This window comes from Pogona vitticeps, chromosome 6, assembly GCF_051106095.1.
Source record: "Pogona vitticeps strain Pit_001003342236 chromosome 6, PviZW2.1, whole genome shotgun sequence".
Taxonomy (NCBI): Eukaryota; Metazoa; Chordata; class Lepidosauria; order Squamata; family Agamidae; genus Pogona; species Pogona vitticeps.
The window spans coordinates 55,978,855-55,999,553 of record NC_135788.1 but is presented as its reverse complement, the minus strand read 5'-3'; the positions used below and the strand labels follow the sequence as shown (position 1 = coordinate 55,999,553).

General features: G+C 40.1%; 1 protein-coding gene and 2 long non-coding RNA genes across 25 annotated transcripts in view; 2 read left to right on the top strand and 1 right to left on the bottom strand.

Moving 5' to 3' along the window:
* Window positions 1–19,939, top strand: part of LOC140708209 (uncharacterized) — a 93,790-nt gene extending 73,851 nt beyond the window's left edge. Inside the window, exons 3-5 of one of the 5 annotated variants that reach the window (XR_013537345.1) lie at window positions 1,553–1,684; window positions 3,888–4,008; window positions 16,355–19,939. This is a non-coding gene — a long non-coding RNA (uncharacterized LOC140708209). Of the gene's footprint in view, window positions 1–1,552; window positions 1,685–3,887; window positions 4,009–10,404; window positions 14,900–16,351 lie in introns of those variants that run through there. The other 4 variants (XR_013537347.1, XR_013537346.1, XR_013537342.1 and 1 more) reach the window with 4 other exon arrangements.
* The window catches only part of LOC144583525 (uncharacterized), a 359,409-nt gene that overhangs the window by 277,986 nt on the left and 60,724 nt on the right, over window positions 1–20,699 (top strand). The gene's annotated exons all lie outside the window — the stretch shown is intronic.
* Window positions 1–20,699, bottom strand: part of PIGA (phosphatidylinositol glycan anchor biosynthesis class A) — a 49,430-nt gene that overhangs the window by 26,232 nt on the left and 2,499 nt on the right. For 9 of the 19 annotated variants that reach the window (XR_013537329.1, XR_013537332.1, XR_013537330.1 and 6 more), the window contains 2 exons: window positions 18,354–18,486; window positions 2,741–2,873 (listed from right to left, as the gene is read on the bottom strand). Coding sequence is in view for 8 of the 19 variants with exons in the window: in XM_020815714.3 (XP_020671373.3) it covers window positions 2,741–2,873; window positions 18,354–18,486 (266 nt within the window). In the remaining 11 variants the exon portion in view is untranslated. Of the gene's footprint in view, window positions 1–2,740; window positions 2,874–5,744; window positions 11,914–12,040; window positions 16,502–18,353; window positions 18,487–20,699 lie in introns of those variants that run through there. The other 10 variants (XR_013537337.1, XR_013537338.1, XR_013537335.1 and 7 more) reach the window with 4 other exon arrangements.

Below are 20,699 nucleotides of genomic sequence, written 5' to 3'. Positions count from 1 at the left end.
CACCAAATTAAGTTTGCATAGGTTTCAGGAGGTGGGCTAACGATTGCAAGCATTTAAAACAGGTTTCAAACAGTTTAAGACACTTTTACAGGAGAGAAAAGGGACTTCACAAACCCATTCAAATGCATTGAGTCGGCTTCAATGCATTTCAATTGGGGAACCGCGTTTCCCTCAACGATGTTTCCTATGCCGATTTTCACTTAAGGACGGCAATCCGTTCCAATTGGAATGGATTAACCGGTTTTCAATGCATTCCTATGGGAAATGGTGTTTCACAGAACGATGTTTTCACAGAACGTTTTTTTTGGGAACCAATTAACATCGTTGTGCGAGGCACCACTGTAAGTTAAATAAGCCGGGGGACAATATACAGCCTTGTCGTACTACTTTCCCAATTTTGAACCAATCAGTTGTTCCATATCCAGTTCTAACTGTTGCTTCCTGTCCCACATATAGATTTCTCAGGAGGTAGATAAGGTGGTCAGGCACTCCCATTTCTTTATGAACGTCCCATAGTTTACTGTGGTCCACACAGTCAAAGGCTTTTGCGTAGTCAATGAAGCAGAAATAGATGTTTTTCTGGAACTCTCTGGCTTTCTCCATAATCCAGCACATGTTAGAAATTTGGTCTCTAGTTCCTCTGCCCCTTTGAAATCCAACTTGTACTTCTGGGAGTTCTCAGTTCACATACTGCTGAAGCCTACCTTGTAGGATTTTGAGCATAACCTTGCTAGCATGTGAAATGAGTACAATTGTAGGATAGTTGGAGCATTCTTTGTCACTGCCCTTCTTTGGGATTGGGATGTAGACTGATCTTTTCCAGTCCTCTGGCCATTGCTGAGTTTTCCAAACTTGCTGGCATATTGAGCGTAGCACCTTAATAGCATCATCTTTTAAGATTTTATATAGTTCCACCGGAATGTCATCACTTCCAGTGGCCTTGTTGTTAGCCATGCTCTCTAAGGCCCACTTGACTTCACTCTCCAGGATATCTGGCTCAAGGTCAGCAACCACATTATCTGGGTTGTGCGGGACATCCAGGTGTTTCTGGTATAATTCCTCTGTGTATTCTTGCCACCTCTTCTTGATGTCTTCTGCTTCTGTACTGTCCCTACCATTTCTGTCCTTTATCATGCCCATCTTTGTACAAAATTTTTAATCTAGCAAAGTATTATGTATTGTCCTGATCACAGAACATGGTGTATATAAATCATGGGAGGATATCACGCATCCTGCAAGCATCATGCACCCTCCTCACAAGACAATTTCTGCAGCCCCTCAAGGCCCTCCTCAAATACAGTGGTGCCTCGCAAGACGATTTTAATTCATTCATGGAAATCGAGTTCCCCATTGGAATGCATTGAAATCCATTTAATGCATTCCAATTGGGAAAAAATCACTGTCTTGAGAAAATTGTCCAGAGAAAACAGAAAACATCGTCTTGCAAAACACAGTTCCCCATATCATATTGGAGAAAAGCAATCCCCTCACCTGTACTGCCTTTGGAAATTCAATGGGTCTCAGATAACCTTCCCCTTCTTTCTCTCTCCAGCAACAAAGAAAGAAGGTAAAAGGAGTCAAATCCCCTTCTGTCCCCTGACCCCCCAAGTCATGGTGACCCCCTGGCTGCACCAGGAAAGACAGCAGCATACACTTTCTCCCCCACTTTTTTTGGGATAAAAAGGTAGGTCTTATGTAATTAATGTGTTCCAATTTCGGGGGAAAACTGTCTTGCGAAACAGGGTTTTAAAAAACTGTCTTGCGAGGCAGAGGCAAGGACCCAAACATCGTCCAGCGAAAATTGCCCAAAGGAACAATTGTTTTGTGAAGCACAACATCGCTCAAAAAGTCATCGTCTAGCGAATTCCTCATTTTGTGAGGCAATCGTCTAGGGAGGCACCACTGTATTTCAATTTTCAAAAATACCTGCCAGAAAGGCTAACATAAATGGCCACAAAAATGGCAGTTCAGCTTTCCCAGTTTATCTGCACCGTTTATTCCTTGTTTTAAGTTGTTTAATGATCATTAAAAGTTCATAGCCTTTATTTTAGCCTAAATTGTATTTTTTAACTTTAATTAAGCCATATTTTTCCATGTATAAGACGACCCTCAATTTTTAGCCTAAAGATTTTAGATAAAATTATCATCTTATACATGGAAAACTATGGTAATTAGGCTTAACTAATTAAAGAAATCCTCAATCAGAATAAGAATCTGTTTCTCAGCCACTGAGAAAGCACCCAGGAAGTACTTTATCTGAAAGAAAACGTTGTTCATTTATTAAATTAGTTAAGTTAAATAAATACAATTTAAAACAAAAATAAAGGCTGTTTTTTTAAAAAATGAGGGATGGTATAGCCCCGAGATTGCCTGTCAATATGCAATTTGGTCCTCAGTTAAGAAGAGATTGCCTTCTCTAATGAAATTGAAAACATTCAGCTTCAAACTGACTTTCCACTAAATCCAAACATAACCACCACCACCAGCAGCAATTTCCTCCTATACCTCAACTCTGATAGGTTCCCAATGATGAAAAGCATTATTTAGGATTCACAGGGGTTTTGTAACAGGAGGGAGAAATGTCCATATTTCAAACAATTGCCTATACTTACATTGTGAAACTTATATGAACAGGATTTTATGTGAGAAATCTTTACATGAAATCCTTAAGAAAATGATCCAAGAAAATTAAGAAAATGATCCAAGCTACCATAATAAAATTAGGGGAATAGAGTTTTACCTGTAAACCACAACTGGCAGCTTCCACAATTGCCATGCAGAATGCTTCTGTGAGAGAAGTGTTTAAAAAAATCTGGCCCTGAACCAAAATGTTTCTGACATCCTGATGTTCTAAAGCTCCCAGAAGACGGACTCTGCATGCAATTATTAAGAAGAAAAATAAAAGATAATCTTAACAAAATCTTTAAGCCATGTGTACGATTATAAATCATATTTACGAATGTGCTTAATTATTTTATTGTCATTTATAAATTCAAGATGTGTCTCCTGTTCACTGGATTATGACATATCAAGAACCAAGACATACAATACTTTTCAATGGTGTTGGTTAACATAAAACTGCTGCAATTCATAATCCAACAGCCAAAACTGAAGTTTTTTTTCAAAAAGGTCTTCTGATTCTTGGTAAAGGTAAAGGTTCCCCTTGACAAATTTTTGTCCAGTCGTGTTTGACTCTAGGGGGAGGTGCTCATCCCCGTTTCCAAGCCATAGAGCCAGCGTTTTGTCCGAAGACAATCTTCCGTGGTCACATGGCCAGTGCGACTTAGACACGAAACGCTGTTACCTTCCCACCAAGGTGGTCCCTATTTATCTATTTGTATTTGCATGCTTTCGAACCGCTAGGTTGGCGGGAGCTGGGACAAGCAACCAGTGCTCACTCCGTCACGTGGATTCGATCTTACGACTGCTTGGTCTTCTGACCCTGCAGCACAGGCTTCTGCGGTTTAGCCCGCAGCGCCACCACGTCCCTACATGTCTGATTCATGTCTGATTCTTGAGCTGCATGCAAAACAGCTTAGAAATACTTTACTTCAGTTGGATTAGCCCCAAATATCCCTGACAAGGTACAAAAAATGAAGTAAAATGTATCAATGTGCCTGTGCCCCAGGCCTTGATGGAGCCTTGGGATCTCCCATAAGTGATTCCATCAGCTCCAGGCCACTGGTGAGATGGCTCTTTATTTAAAAAGATGTTTTGCAGTGCTGTTCCCTGTCACCACTATCCTGCATCCCAGAAGATTGTGTTTTCCACACTAGACTCCTGGAAGCAGTTCTATACTGGCCTCAGTAATCCTTGTAAAAAACAAGCCCATTCAGTGTTGTGATAGGAGCCTTTCAGTGAGCGTCAGCTCTTTTTCTGGTCTTCAGAAAGCCTCCTTCCAGATTTCCGGTTTGGCGTCACGACGAGACAGCAGCAGGAGATGGGGCTCCACTTCTTGAGGCTGCTAGAGATCACCAAGAGGTTCAAGCCACCCCGGAGAAGTGGCAGGTGAGGGGAAGATAACTGTTGATCATGGGGGAACAGCGGTTCTCCCCATTTGATCCAGGGAATGCCCCAGAACCAACAGGAAGAAAACAAGCTGCTGAAGAGCAGCTTGCCAAGTCGTCGGCAGCCGGGAAAAGCAAGCAATAACAAGCAATTGTTTAACATTGTGTTATCATCTGGGTGAGAATACCTACTAATTATACAGTGGTGCCTTGACTTACAAACACCTTGACCTACGAACAATTTGACTTACGAACAGCTCCGTTCACAAAATTTTACTTTGATTTGCAAATGGAGCTTTGACTTATGAATGGAAAAAGGCAGGGAAAGGGGGCGGGAAATTCAAATGTACTAATTGTTGGTGGCGAAGAGGCTGCTTCTTTGTAGCTCATTCACCCCAACGGTTAGAACAGGGGGTCAGGGGACTTTTTAACTTTTACAGTACAGGAAAGTACTGTACCGGGAACGGGATGCAGCGGCTCGGGCTGCTGCTGGTTCCTGTTTCCGCCAGGCCAGGGACTGAGCGCAGCCCGCTGTTGGCGGGTGGCTCCTGGGCTGCTCTTTGGGGCTCCTTGCCTGATGCAGCCCACCGTTGACACAGCAACGGTCAGTCCCTGGATAGTGGGACCATCCCGGGATGGGGATCACGGAGCCCGGCCGATGCAGAGCCAGGCTGCTCTTCGCCCGATGCCGCTGCCACTGCTGTGTCCCGTTCCCGCCGGGCAAGGGACTGACTGCTGCTGGGTCAAAGGTGGGCTGCATCAGGCAAGGAGCCCCAAAGAGCAGCCCAGGAGCCACCCGCCAACAGCGGGCTGCGCTGAGTCCCTGGCCTGGCAGGAACAGGACCCAGCAGCAGCATCAGGTGAAGAGCCCTGAAGAGCAGCCCAGCTCTGCATCATGGATGGTGATCACAGAGCCGAGCTAATGCAGAGCCGGGCTGCTCTTCAGGGCTCTTTGCCCAATGCTGCTGCTGGGTCCTGTTCCCGTCGGGCCAGGGACTCAGCGCAGCTCGCCGTTGGCAGGTGGCTCCTGGGCTGCTCTTTGGGGCTCCTTGCCTGATGCAGCCCACCTTTGACTGAGCAGCAGTCAGTCCCTGGCCCGGCGGGAACGGAACCCAGCAGTGACGGTGGCATTGGTCGAAGAGCCTCGAAGAGCAGCCCGGCTCTGCATCGGCTGGGCTCCGTGATCACCATCTGTGATCTGGCGGCAGAGCCTGGGAGGATTCCCAGTGGTGGCGGCAGAGCCTGGGAGGCCTCATGGCAGCGGCAGAGCCCAGGAAGCCGCCTGGCGGCAGAGTCTGGGAAGCCTCCCAGCGATGGAGGCAGAGCACAGAAAGCCTCCTGGCTGTGGCAGCAGAGCCTGGGAAGTCTCCCGTCATGCCTCCCGCTTGCTCCTTGCCACCCTCCATGGACTGATGCCGTCGCTGGTGCCCGACACCGGTTCCAGCTCCAGAACTGGCACCAGCAGTAGCTCACCAGGGCCTCGGCGTTCCTCGCTGCCCTCCGCCATTTGGATTTCCCACCATCGGCCCACGGAGGGTGGTAAGAATGCCAAGGACCAACACATCCACCCTGGCAAGCAGCCACTGGTGCCAGTTCCGGAGCTGGAGCCAGTGTCGGGCACCTGTGGCAGCATCGGTCTGCGGAGGGTGGCAAGGAGCAAGCGGGAGGCAAGCAGCTGAAGCATCCCAACCAGGCTCAAGCCTCACGGCCATGGTGGTCACAGCAGCAGTGGAAACCTGGGAGGCTGAGGAGGCTTCTGCTTTTTAAGGTACTGCTTTTTAAAAAAGTTTTTGTTTTGTTGGGCGGGTTGAGGGTCGGTGTTTTGTTTTTGGTAAATACTTTTTTGCCGTCCCAGCATGGGACTTGCTCTTGTTTATTTTTATTTTTATTTATTTTATTTTATTTTTTGAAATGCTGGAATGAATTAATCCCATTCCCATGTATTTCAATGGGAAATGGTGCTTTGACTTATGAACGTTTTGACTTAAGAACGCCATTCTGATACGGATTAAATTTGTAAGTCAAGGCACCACTGTATTAGCCTCATTACCATCCCTAGATAAGATAGCCCCTTAAAAAGAAAAAAGAGCTCCAAATTCTCCCACCACCACCAGGGAAAGGAAAGCAGTGGCAGAACGAAAGGAGCAGTTTTGCTGTCTCCAAAGGGGGAATAAGGAGATGAGAAGGGAAGCAATTTGATGAACATTAATTGGACATTAACGAGACACTTAAAAGAAAATACCTTAGTGAAGGAGAGAAGTTAATGTTCCTTGTCGTTTTGGCTTTGAGTTTGTAAAATTGGACATTACCATTGTTAAACATATTAAAGAGTGGAGAAGAAAACAGTGGAATTTTTGTTGTTGCTAAGTGGTGGACTGGCAGAGAGCTTGGACAAGAGCAGCTGGTATCTTGAGAAGTGACCTTGGAATATTTTCAACTCAAAGATCAGGCTGCCTTATTTTGAGATCTGTGGTTTGGTTAGAAAACAGACAATTTAACCCTGGAATGGCTAACTGGTTAATGTGGATTTGTAAGAACTAAAAACCATATACCATCTGGTCATGTGGATACAATCACTGATTGAACTAGATTGACTAATATTGACTGAACTGGATAGAACTAAAATTGGAATTGACTCAGGTTTTTCCCCCCTGTGTTTCTCGTCTGTTCTCTTTTAATTTTGGGGGGGGGGTTCCCTCCCATTTCCCCCCCCAGATCAATGCAGGGAACTGACAGACTAAAGAAAGATATGGGGGTTTAGTGGTAATGTATCATACTGTATTACCAATGCTTAAGTATAACTATTCAATGGAGAGAATGGTGGTTGGGCAAATATAATTCTGGATACTATCTGAACAACTAGGCAAAGAAATCCAGGATGAGCTTACCAAATATTTCTAAAACTAAACTTCAAAAAAACAAAAAAAACACAAAACTTCCTCTGCACCCCCATCTGGGGCCTCCAGCCCAACACAACAAAGAACAATTGATATGTCACAACAAGAAAATTTTCAAAAAGACCTGCAGGCAATTCTCCAGATGATACAAGAAACAGTTATATCTAACAAACAGGAGACAAAATCAAACCAAGAAGAGACAAGAAGAAATCATGAAGAAACCAAATCAACAGAAAATGGAAGGAAAAATCAAGAAGATGAATAAACAGATTTTTAAGATGAATACACAACTACAGTACAAGATATTCAACAAAGGACCATAAAAAATGAACAAAAAATCATGAAGCTAGAAGACAGTGCAGGCCAATTCCATAAGAAATTGCATGAACTCAGAGAAGAAAACCAAAGATTGCATCAAACTAATAAAAAATTAGAAGATTCAGTCACAATTATCGAGATGGAAAGAGCCTCAAATATTCTGATTCCAAAATATACCAGAAGATAAGGAGGAAGACCTATCAGATTTAATTACAACTATACAGTGGTGCCTCACATAGTGACGTTAATCCGTGCAGCAAAAATTGCTGCTAAGCGATTTCATCGCTATGCAATTTTAAAAAGCCCATAGAAACGCATTAAAACCTGTTTAATGCATTCCTATGGGCTAAAAACTGACCTTAAAGCGAAGATCCTCCATACGGCGGCCATTTTTGCTGCCTCTTAAGCGAGGAATCCGTGCGAAAACACAGCAGGTGGCCATTTTTTAAATCCGGTGGCCATTTTGGATCCGCCGATCAGCTGTTAAAATATCATTACTTTGTGATGATCGGTAAGCGAAACAGGGAACCGATCATCGCAAAGCGAAAAAACCCCATAGGAAACATCGCAATGCGATCGCTTTTGTGATCGCAAAAAGTTTGTCGCTATGCGGTTTCGTCGCTAAACGGAGCGCCCGTTAAGCGAGGCACCACTGTATTAGCAGATGTACTGGGGTTGGAAAAAAAGAGAGAAAGAAATGGAAATAGACCAAACATACAGTTAGCTCAAGCTATGCAAAAAAAAAAAAAAAAAAAATCCAGAGAGGTTTTTGTAAGATTCGTGAAAAGTAAAACAAGAGACAAAGTATTGCGAAGAACGAGGGAAGACCGACTAGAATACAGACAAAAGGAGATTACAGTCCTAAAACAGATACCATGAAGGATAAGACAGGTGAGAAAACAATATCAATTTTAACTACGAAACTAAATGAAAATGGGATGAATTTCAGATAGCTAGTACCCAAGGGAATTTTGATTAATTGGAACTCAAGAAGATACAGATTTGATTCTATTTATAAGGAAAGAGAGTTCTATAATAGACATGCAAGTCTGTGGGAAGAGGAATTGCAATACCCAGAACAAAATGGAAGAAAATTTAGAGAACAAGATGCAGCAATACCAGAAAGAACCCCTACACAAAGCAAAAGAGAAGAAGGAAAAGAAAAAGAAGGAAAGGAATATGCACTACAAGAATTGGTTAAAGTGCAGAGAGAAAAGAGAAACACTAGGACAGTGATGGCGAACCTATGGCATGCGTGCCACAGGTGGCATGTGGAGACATCTCCCTCGGCACACAAGCAGAGTGCTACCCCCGCTACTTCCACCCCACCCGACCCCCCGCAGCCGAACCTCAAACTGCACCATCGTCAACCACCTCTTCCTGCTACCTTCCTTTGTTGCCGCACTCCTTAAGAGATCGGAGATAAGGCAGCTTGATTTGTTACCACTGTAGAAGGGTCCCCAGGCAGTCAATCCGGGGCTTGTGAATGACTGCTTCCGCCCAGAGGTGCCTGCAAGCAGGATGAGGGAAAGGCTCCAGTTAAGGAGGGAAGGAATGTGTGACTGCATCAAGCTTGTTTAAATGTAGAAAATAGTGTGTGTGTGTGTGTGTGAGAGAGAGAGAGAGAGAGAGAGAGAGAGAGAGAGAGAGACTCAAAACTGTTAATCTCCACTGCATTTAGCTCTGCAGTTTATGATAAGAACAGCAGAAGTCTGAAGTGTGTAGCAATCGCGTTTCTCTATTTCTCATCCCCAAAGCAGGCAAGAGTATCACAGTTTATTCCCAAAATCTGAATCCCAGTCTTTCTGCTCCTGGTCCTACTTTGACTGCAACACCAAACAAAAGGTCTTACAAACAAAAGACTGTGGGTTTCATTTTTAAAAAAAATACATTTTATTAGTTTTTCACTCTTATCTACATTCGATTTGTGCTTGTCAAACATCGTGTTACATTATTTGCTTACAATCATTTGTTTTTTGCATCTCAGTGTCTTCCCAGTTGTCCCCCCCAAATTCCAGACATCTTTCAAACATTCAAACAATTCATGTATGTATTTTAGTATATAATATTGGCTGCTATCATAATATTACTTTCATAGTGTACAATATTCTCACGATCATCTAATAACATACTTAATAAAAGTAATTCCAGTTCCATGCCCCAACCTTGTATCTAGTTTAATTTACAAAAAAAAAAAAGAAAAAAAAAAGAAAAAAAACCCACCATATTGTGTCTTAACCCTGGTTGGTCCTCCCTTATTTCAGTTTAATTCTCCTTTTTAATATAAAGGATATGCTCCTTTACAATTCCCAAAGTTAGATATATACATGCTTTTCAACATTAAAGGGCCCCTTCCTATTTTTCCCTTTTTCAGCTTTCTAAGTAATTCCCTCTCTTTTTTCACTTTTTGTTTCTATCTCTCTAAGCATTCTGCCATCTTTCATGCCCTCTAAAACCATTTTGTGCATCTAATTTATCTCCACTAGATCTTTATGCACTTGGTCTAACTTCAATAGATCTTCCAGGCTTTTTAAAATTAATTCTGCTGATTTTCTCCCCTTGTCTTCCCTTAATACAGTACTCTCCTTGGATCCAAGAATAAAGTTATTTCTCTTAGGTTTTCCCCATTAATTTCCTCCAACTCCTCTTTTGATTGACATACATCATCCGGCAGACTCTCATTTCCTTTTTCGTTATTCCTGGTCTCCTGTTGATATAATCCTTCAGATGTTTGTTGAATAATTTTGCCTCTTGGTAGTGGGATCTCACTATTTCTAGGATTGTTTCAAGGGTAGATTTTGTTTCATCCCAAAATTGTCCTTGTTATGCCATTATATAGCTTAAGTCCAAGACCTTAAGAGCCCATAGCTTAAGCCCAAGAGCTTAAGCCAAGATTCAGAACCCCCAAGTATCACATATATAATCAGCTTCTTAAAATATATTTTAAATATATTTAAATGAGTAGTTAATGTCCCATTAATCTTTAAATTATTTTCTTAGCACCAACTATCCTTCTCTCCAGATTCTCCGCCGCTCTATAAGCGATGAGGTGATAGAAGACTTTTTTTTCTGTATGTAGGAATTGTCTTCTCCAGGGATAATCATAAGCAATTAGTTAAACATATCTCACCTGATAATAACACTGATGTTGAATAGCTGATTGTCACTTCTCTTTTTGCCAGCTGCCAACAACTTGCAAGCAAGCTTCCTAGCTGCCTGTTTCTGCCCGTTGGCTGATTGGGGAGTTTCCTGGATCAATCGGTGATGACCGGCGTCCCCCCCGTGATCAACAGGCTTCCCCCCCAGTTCACCACCTCTTTGGGGTGGTTTTGACACCCTGGGGTGTCCCAAACAGGTCAGAATTCAGCCCAGGGGAGAGAGTTCCGTCCTCGTGCTGCTATCTCGTTGCAGCGTCAAGCTGGTCTCCAGACTGTGGGTTTCTTTATTGAGTCAATCCATCTCACGTGCATTCTTCCTCTTTTCCTACTGCTTTGCACTTTTTCCTGCATTATTACTTTTTCCAGTGAGCTTGTCTTCTTATGATGCCACTGTAGTACCCTTTGTTTAGTTATTTTAGCTTGTAGTGAAAGTCCACACTTAATTTGCTTTACTTATCTTTCTGACTAGTCATGCTATCTGTAAAACTCTTTCCCAACACTACATTTCAAGTAAGTGAAATGTGTGTATAACTTTATGTAGTGTATAAAATGTGTATTAAAAGTCTGCACTCCTATATATAGCTGCTTTTCTGAGTGTGGTTTACTTTGGAGGAAACAAGTTCAGGATTTCAATGTACTTAATAAGCTTTATAAATGTTGTTTAGTCATTAAAGTTGTCAAAACCCTATTGTGTAGATTCACAGAGGCCACGGAGAAGAACGATAGTTTTGACTATGTGGACCTTTGTTGGCAAGGTGATGTCTCTGCTTTTTAAGATGCTGTCTAGGTTTGTCATCGCTTTCGTCCCAAAAAGCAGGTGTCTTTAATTTTGTGGCTGCTGTCACCATCTGCATGATCATGGAGCCCAAGAAGGTGAACTCTGTCACTGCCTCCATATCTTCCCCTTCTATTTGCCAGGAGGTGATGGGGCCAGTGGCTATGACCTTGCTTTTTTTGACGTTGAGCTTCACACTGTTTTGCGCTCTCCTCTTTCACCCTCATTAAGAAGTTCTTTAATTCCTCCTTACTTTCTACCATCAGAGTGGTATCATCTGCATATCTGAGGTTGTTGATATTTCTTCCAGTATGTCCATTTCCTCTCATTCCACTTAATCTTAATTCCGGTTTGGGATTCATCCAGTCCAGTCTTTTGTATGATATATTCTGCATCTAAGTTAAATAACCCGGGAGACAATATACAGCCTTGTCGTATTCCTTTCCCAATTTTGAACCAATCATTTGTTCCATATCCAGTTCTAACTGTTGCTTCCTGTCCCGCATATAGATTTCTCAGGAGATAGATAAGGTGGTCAGGCACTCCTATTTCTCTAAGGACTTGCCATAGTTTGTTCTGGTCCACACAGTCAAAGGCTTTTGCGTAGTCAATGAAACAGAAGTAGATGTTTTTCTGGAACTCTCTGGCTTTCTCCATGATCCAGCACATGTTAGCAATTTGGTCTCTACTTCCTCTGCCCCTTCGAATTCCAGCTTGTACTTCTGTGAGTTCTCAGTCCACATACTGCTGAAGCCTGCCTTGTAGGATATATGGAGGGAGAAAAACCTTTTAAAAATCACAATTTATTTTTATTGAAATAGACACAAGTCCTGGTCTAGAATTGATATAATTTGGATATCCCCGGAATTGAGAAATAGAAACAAATACATGGGCAGATCATAATCCAATGAACATGCAATGGAAAATAAAAAAGAAAATTTCAAGGTAGACCTTAAATAAAGCTATAGTGAGAAATAAAGAGTTTATGGGGAAAAAATGAAACTCTTTTTCAAAGAAAATAAAAAAGAAGAGACCTCTCTCCAAATCATCTGGGACACAGCCAAGGTGGTTTTCATGGGATTACCTACAACACATATGGCTAAGAAGAATAAAGAGAAAAAACAACAATATACAAAGCTAAAAGAAGAATATAAGAAATTGGAACTAGAATTACAAAAAGACACCCAGAGGAAAATGCTCAAAAACCAAATGGAGATACTAAAACATAAACTACACTTAATAGAGTCAGAAGAACTAGCTCAACAAATCAAAAGAACAAAGCAAAAAAAAGATAAACTACAAGGTGAAAAAGGAGATCTACAATTTCACAATGAGACAATTAGAAAAATAATTAAAGAAAAGTTATACAATGCAAAAAAAACTCTCTGGAAAAAACTACACAATATATTGAAAAAGCAAACTAACCAAAAGTACGACAAAACATTAAAAACTTACTAAATGGGGAAATAATGGTGAAACTGACAGAAGCCACCATATGAGACCAGAAGTGACAAAGAGACCCCTCTCACGGGAGTGCCATCCCTCCCACCAACTGCTGAGAAAGAAAGTCAGGCCCCACCAGTTCCCCCACCCAGGAAGACAAGACCACGTGGACCAGACCCAGGGAACCTAGAGAAAGATTTAAAGGATTAAAGAGACTGGGACACACTTGACGGGTGCGGGAGAAAAAGGGCGGAAAGTGGTGGTGGCGGGGTTGGGAGATATAAAAAGAGGCGAACAGGAATTACCGGGTAATTGGGAATGGCTATGGATAGAGGATCCGTGGACAGGACAAGTGGAAAAGCTAAGGGTTTTGAAGGAAGAAGCGGATGCCCGGAGGAGGAGAGAACTCACTCCCAAGCCATCATATTGGAGTGAGAAAGAGACAAAAGACTGGTGGAGGAAATTAAGGGAGGAGAAAGAAAAGGTTGAAAGGGAACGGAAAGAAAGATTGGAATGGAGGCCGTGGGAAATGAATCAGAGGGGATTTGAGAGACCCCATGCCAGAGGGGAACCCACCCAGGAGTGTGACTGGGTGGACTTCTGAGAGGAGGGCACCACCCCCTTACTGGAAGGAGAGAAAGGATTATTATTAAACCTGGACACCCCACCTGAGTGGCCTGGTCCTTGGAATGTTCAAAATGGAAACCCTTTTAAGTTTGAAGATTGGAAATCCCCTGTTGACCGGTTGTCTGATGGAGAGGAAGCTTGGAATACGTTTGTAGATACAGGACTGTTATTAAATAATCCAATAACTGTTACCCCTATTGCAAAAACCAAGAAATCCGGTGATTTATTTGGAGCAAATGAAGAGCCACGCTTTGAACCCTCACACACCAAAAAACAAAAAAATTATACAACTCCAGGACCAGATGGAGTATCAGCAGAATTTTATAAATCATTCCAATATTTATTAAGCCTACCAATGAAAGAAGTCTGCAATGAAGTATTAACAGAAGCTGAAATACCAAAAACATGTTTAGAGGCAAATATCACATTAATACCAAAAGAAAATACAGATCTGACACAAAAAACTACAGACCAATATCACTATTAAATGCAGATTATAAAATGTTCACAGCAATAATGGCAGACTTAAATTTTTTTGATGGAATGTATTCATCCAGATCAAAATGAGTACTTACCAAAAAGACAATTAAGACACAATCTAAGGATAATTTTGGATATACTGGAATACTATGAAGCAAAAGCAGAGAAGCAAATGGCACTATTATTTGTAAATGCCTAAAAAGCATTTGACAACATCAGTTGGCAACTTATGATAGAGCAATTAAGTTCAATGGAGCTTGGCGAGAAATTCATAAATGTAATTAAGACAATCTACAATAAACAAACAACAAAAATAATTGTAAATGTGTAAATGGTGAACGGACCGATGATATCAATACTAAAAAAGGCACAAGACAAGAATGTCTTCTCTCCCCCTTGTTGTTTATATTGACTCTAGAAGTGCTTAACAGAAATGTAAGGCAAGATCCAGAATTTAAAGGAGCAAAAATAAAAGGTGATGATTTGGAATTCATATTAGAAGATCCACTGGAAACAATGATGAAATTACTAGGAAAAATTGAGGAATTTGGGGAAGTAGCAGGATTGAAAATAAACAAGCAAAAAATGAAAGTTCTAGTTAAAAATCAAAGCCAGTCAAAAAAGCCAACTATCAGAGATGTCAAACTTACAAATAGCCAAAAAGGTCAAATATTTGGGAATATACCTAACTGCAAGATGTGCAACCATTACGGAAGACAACTACATAAAACTATTTAAACAAATAAAAGTGGACTTGGAAAAATGGAAAAACCTGCAGCTAGGTTGCAGGAAGGATTGTGACAATTAAAATGCACATTCTACCAAAATTACTCTTTTTCTTTCAAACAGTGGCAATTAAAATAGAAAAGAAATACTCTGAGTATTTCAATAAGCTGAGTTCAACGTTCATTTGGCAATGGAAGGAAGCTAGAATTAAATTGAAAATGCTACAAAAATCTAAAGAAAAAGTAGGCTCTGGATTACCAGACTGGGAATTATACTGTCAAGCATGTATTTTAATGTGTCTTAAAGAATGGATCACATTGTGGAATAAAAGGCTGCTTTACTTAGAAAGACATGACCTACAATTGGGCTGGCATGCCTTTCTATAGCATGAGAAAGCAAAAAGCCATAGATATTTTCAAAATCATTATATCAGAAACTCTCTATTGGTAACATAGGAAAAGATAAAAATAATGTACACAAAAATACCAAGGTGGCTTTCACCTATGGAAGCATTTATCCACCCAAACCTCTTGAATTTTGAGGAAACCTTATTGTGTGAGAGAGTTAGTGAGCCGTCCTCCATCCAAAATGTGCAGGAGGATGTTTGTGGATGTGTAGAAGGGATACTTATAAATATAGAAGAAGAATAGATGACAGAAAGGTAATAAAAGAAGGAGGTGATACGCGGGAATTCAGTATTCAAATGGAGCAGATAAGGAGAGAGATGAGAGATTTTGGAACACAGACCGAAAGAGAAGAAGCTTCAGTTAAGGTCTGTAATCTCTTAAAAGACTTCCCCAATTTGAAGATAGGCAGAGGATTGCTGCCAGATCCAGATCTACCCAAGGTGGAGAAGAAAGGAACAGCTCTCCTAGAATGGATTGTGGTAGTTTACCCCCGGAACCAAGGTGGGGGGAGGAAAGTGATTTGTCCCAGTCCCTCCTACAATGTTCCACCTCTGGAAGGGGACTAGCTGAGAAACCCCTGTTGTGGAAAGGTATGCACGATCAGGAGTACCACATTGATAGGAATGACCGATCGAGAGCAGTTTGGTCCAGCCTCAATGTGAGGAGTGAGATATTAACTCCTGGGACAAAGGTTTTGAATTACAAAACGTTGCCGGAATGAAGTTGCTTAGACTCATTTAATTTAGTTAATCTGGATGTTGAAGTTAATAAAGTTGGATCAATTGAATTTTTAAAGTTGCCTCCGTCTCTTATTCCCGCCAAAATGAGGGAACCGTCACCAAAACATGAACACGATCACACTTATGTTATAAGGATATTTTAGATTCAGAAAGGAAATTAAAACCGAAAAAAGATCTTACAGACCAGGGTACAGTCATATCATTGGAGCCCTTAATGCAAATCAAATCTAGGTATGGAAAAGATGTAAAAATATATGGCTTTTATATATAAAGAACAATGCTTGACCAAATATTGTTAGCATCAGATGAAAAGTTAATTAAGAAATTATATAAACTTCTTTTAAAATGGAAAATGGAAGATGAACAGATGAAAGAAACAATGGTGCAGTTGGCTAAACATTTGGGGTACCATATTGAGCTAGAGAAATGGCAGAAACTATGGAACAGAAATTGTAAAATAACAATGGAGACATTGTATAAAGAGAATCTATATAAAAGGTTCTACAGATGGCATTTACCACCTGCTAGATTAGCAAAAATGTTTCCTAATACAGTATGTCTAGTAAATGTTGGAAATGTGATCAAAAAGTGGGTACCTGTTATCATGTATGGTGGACTTGTGAAAAAGCTAAAAAAATTGAACTAAAATACACATATGGCTGGTTAAAATGCTTAAAAACATATAGACTTTGAACCAGAATTGTTCTTATTACGTATTTTACCAGAGGACTTTGACAGACAAAATGTATATCTAACACTGCATGTTTTGACAGCAGCTAGGATTATTTTTGCACAAGGAAAAATGAAGAGGTACCAAATGAAGATAACCAAGAAGATCTGCAGAAATGGACAGACTTACACTGAGGATGAAGGTGAAAGAAGATTCAGAATACTTTAAAACGTGGAATTTGTTCTATAAATGGCTAGAAGAACAGAGAAGGGATTAAGGCACCAGGATGAAATAACAGATAATTACTATTACATTTGATTCATATATATATAATGCATATAAAAGCCTCCTTCCTCTCCTGCACTGGCCCCATCAACATCTCAGTTGAGTGGAAATGGATGCTTCCAGAGGTTTCAGCCATCTTGGCCACCATGGAGTCTGTGGGCCTGGTACTCCTCCTGGGATGGGTTAGCGGGCACCTCTTCCCTGGTCTTTGCCCCTACTTGGTGGGAAGCAGTTCAGACTCCTGCAAATGGCTGCCATCCTTCTCCCAGGACTCTCCAAATGTGCAGATGATGGGCTCCAGCTATTCTGCTGTGGACTCTAAGTTTCTTCCTTTGCCAACCCTCACAGACCCAGACCTCAGTGTTTTGCCCCCATGCTCCTTTAATGCTTCTAATATGTCCTCCTCTTTAACCAACTGTTCTCACTCATCCCACTTCCCAGCAACACATGGACTCCTTGTCTTCCAGTGGGCTCAGAGTGGCAGCTCCACCCATGCTTTCAGGGCACTCTGAGATGAGGACAGACAACTCACCACAATTACTATCCACAGACTGCTCACAGCATGAAAACCAGCTGATTATTGATATAGATCTATTAAGATCTTTCACATTAGAGCTTTCTGACTTTATTGTTCATGTTATTTTATTTCATACTTCCATCTAATGTTTCAACTGGTTTTCTAATATTCATTATTTTAAAATAGTTTATGGCAATATTTTTAATACTGTTACTGTTTTCAATTAAATATTTCAAAAGTCATGGTTAAAGAGCCACTGGTTAATATTATATAATGGCTATTCTATAATTAATTCATGTGCTTTTAACACTGGAATTATTTAGACAAACAATATATGTTAAAAACATATATTTTGTTATAAATTCTATATAACTGTATTAGGTAGCAAACAAAAAACAACAGTTGAAAAATTATGGCCCAGATTCTCTTCTTACATACGGTAAAGGCAAACTGTCTGAAGTTAAGAAATCATCATAGACATTATCCACTGCATACTGAGTTGTGTGACTCAGTATGCAACTGATAATGTCTACAGTGATGTCTCTGGTGACGGCATAAGTTTTGCCTCCAAAACCTATGTCGTTTGTGTACCTATGCAAGAGGATTTTGGTGTATATGTGTCTAAGAAAAAAGATAATTTCATATCTCGGCTAAACTACTGAAACAGAACTATTTAAAAGCTGTTCTGAAAAAGCATTTTTAAATTCTGTACAAAACAAAACAAAAGGAACTGGTACATCCATGGAAGTCCAGATTATAAATGAGAGATGAAGTCTCAAAATGTAGAAATCACATTTTTTTATTCTGTATTTCTTTAAATGAGTCATTAAAAAGCTCTGGCTCAACACGTTTCAGTGAAACTCCTGAAGAAGGCTTCATCTCTCATTTATAACCTAAAATTCTCTACAACCAGCATGCTTAGGAGACAATCCGGACTCCTTCCAGATCCATCCCGTTGCACATTGAATTATGAACAGCAAAAATCTCATAACAGCACATCCAGTAACCCACATGCAAAACATAATGGAGAGAGAGAATTAGAAAATCACCTGAGTAAATGTTAAAACCAAAGATTTTTAAAAGAGCTAATCCAAGCTTCCAGACTCGAAATGCTGCTTTAGACAAGAAAATTTTAGAAAAACTGTAGCATATTATCAAGTGTATCAAAGCACCTGGCAAGACAATAGAAATAATATGCAAATTATATGTATTTGCTGCTTATTATCCTCTTCTCAACTAATTCCCTATTTCCATTATCACCCCAGCTCAATTTGCACAACTGTATTAAGGGAAAAGCACATACCTGTCATGTAGCTGATATCTTTCTCGCACTTCTTCTAATACAATCCGTTTTGGTCCTTCTCCTCCAACTAAAAAATTTAAATCTGGATACTTCTGACAAAGCTCGGGAATTATACCACTGAGCAAATCTATACCTGAAAGCATAATATTTAAAGTAAATTATAATTGATGGGAAATTAAAATTCATTATTTTACATATAAAGCATTCTAAAATATAAATCAGCATTAGAAGAAAATAGCAAAGCAGCATTAATACATTCTTTACATATAAGATTTTAAAACTATAACAAACTTCTAAAGTTTCAAATTGTTTCACATTTCATTGTGTTCAGTACTTTTGCAAATGTTTACACTTTTTCCTAAGATATGTCTGCAAAATATCTATTTCACACAGGCTGTTAACTAAACTTCATTTCTAAAAGAGCTGCTATGCAGCCAGTTTCCCTGTGTCTCTTTGTGAACCATGCCAAGTCTTGCCCGTAAAGCTTTGGTCAGTAGTGAAGATTAGTAGAAAAACTACTATAAAAAACACAGAAGATTGAATGGTTTGAACAGTTGCTGACATCAACTGCTTTCAGCTCCTTCTTTGTTTATTCAGTCCAGCTGAGTTTAAAGGAATTTAACATCCATGTTAGTGTGCATAGGATTAATTCTTACAGAACAGAGTGTTAAAAGTAGCGAAATAGCATAGCTACTAGGAAAACCAAACTACAAAAGCAAAGTGTTCTGCCCCACAGTACTTAAAGCACTCTCTGGTTGATTTACAATTTTTTAATTATGCAGGCTATGCATCCCCCCCACAAGCTGGGTACTCATTTTACAGACCTCAGAAGGATGGAAGGCAGAGTCAACCTTGAACTGGTTACCTGAATCAGCTGGGATTGAACCAGGTCATTAGCAGTTCACTGCAATATAGCAAACCACTACTACATCAAGGCTCTACAAAACATCCATTGCATCAAGAAGTACAGTACACACATATATTCACTATTATTACTATCCCAAACCTGAACAACAAAGTAATGCACTGCTTGTATTGGAAAAAATCTTATCAAAAATGAAGACAGAAGTTGTATATATGGAACGTCTACTTGTATTGCTGCAAGGAAAAAATTAGTACAATGTTCATTTGAATTTGATCCTGCTTTTTCTACAAGAGGTGGTGCATGTTTCTCCTCAGGGTGGATTTGATTTAAATCAAATTGATTTAAAAATTTTAAAATGGATTTTGATGATTTAAATAAAAATATTTTGTTTTAAATCATGATTTAAATCAGTTTGATTTTAAAAAGTCATTGATTTTCAGCCACCTTGTTTCTCCCACACCTCCACCACATTTTATCATCAAAAGCTTGCAAGGTAATTCAGCTGAGAAGCAAGTAGTCAGGTATCATCCAATGAACTTCATAGAGTGGGGATTTGATTATGGGTCCTCAGTCAGTCCAGTACTCATATAACATATAATCATGTTATAAACTTGTATGATCAATTGTTTAAATATTTTCAGCACACAAACATGTGATGTGCTGCTGCTGGAGAGAGATGTCTCCTAGATGCATATAAGAAAATAAAACCTTTATTATTTTATGCATTTTTCTTAGATTTCTGAATTGAGCATCCCTGTTCCTTGAATATTCAAATGTTTATTTATCTGTATGCTTGTATGCAAGTAATGAGGCTCAATTTAGAATTAAAATTTGCTGTATCACCCCTGCGGGACACAATCAGACTTGCAACTTGGGAGGGGTTGTAAGCTTCTCCATATCCTAGGACCATTCATCTAGCAGATAAATATGTAACCTTGGTCCATTGAGTTGTAGAGAATCCCACCTCACTACGCAGCTATCCCTTCATCAGTTAGGGAGAAAACAGATCATTCTAATATGGGCAAAGAACAATGTCTTAGGGAAACAACGGGTAAAACTCTTTAGTCATCCTCTATTAACTCTCAGACTGTTAACCGCAGCAAAAAAAAAGAGCAATATATATCAGGATGTTGTGCACAAGTGTGCATATATCCACATCATTTGGGGCCTCAGGGATTTAATGACTGCACATTCCTACTCCATAGCCTCTATCTGTAATGACTATGCTATCCCAAGATAGCTCTTTTGAGTCACCATGTTCATGTGGAGTCACACATACTACATGTATAAACCCTACAATGAAGTTTATCCTTGCAAAGTTGCATGTGATTCCATAGATCTGTCAAATGTCTGAAGAGATTCTTAAGACTTACATCCAAGGACATACAATCAGCCTTTACACTGTGCTATAAATTTAAAACTATTTAAAATGTAAATCCAACATAAAGATGCGTAATGTTTCAGTGAAAACAACATGTAAA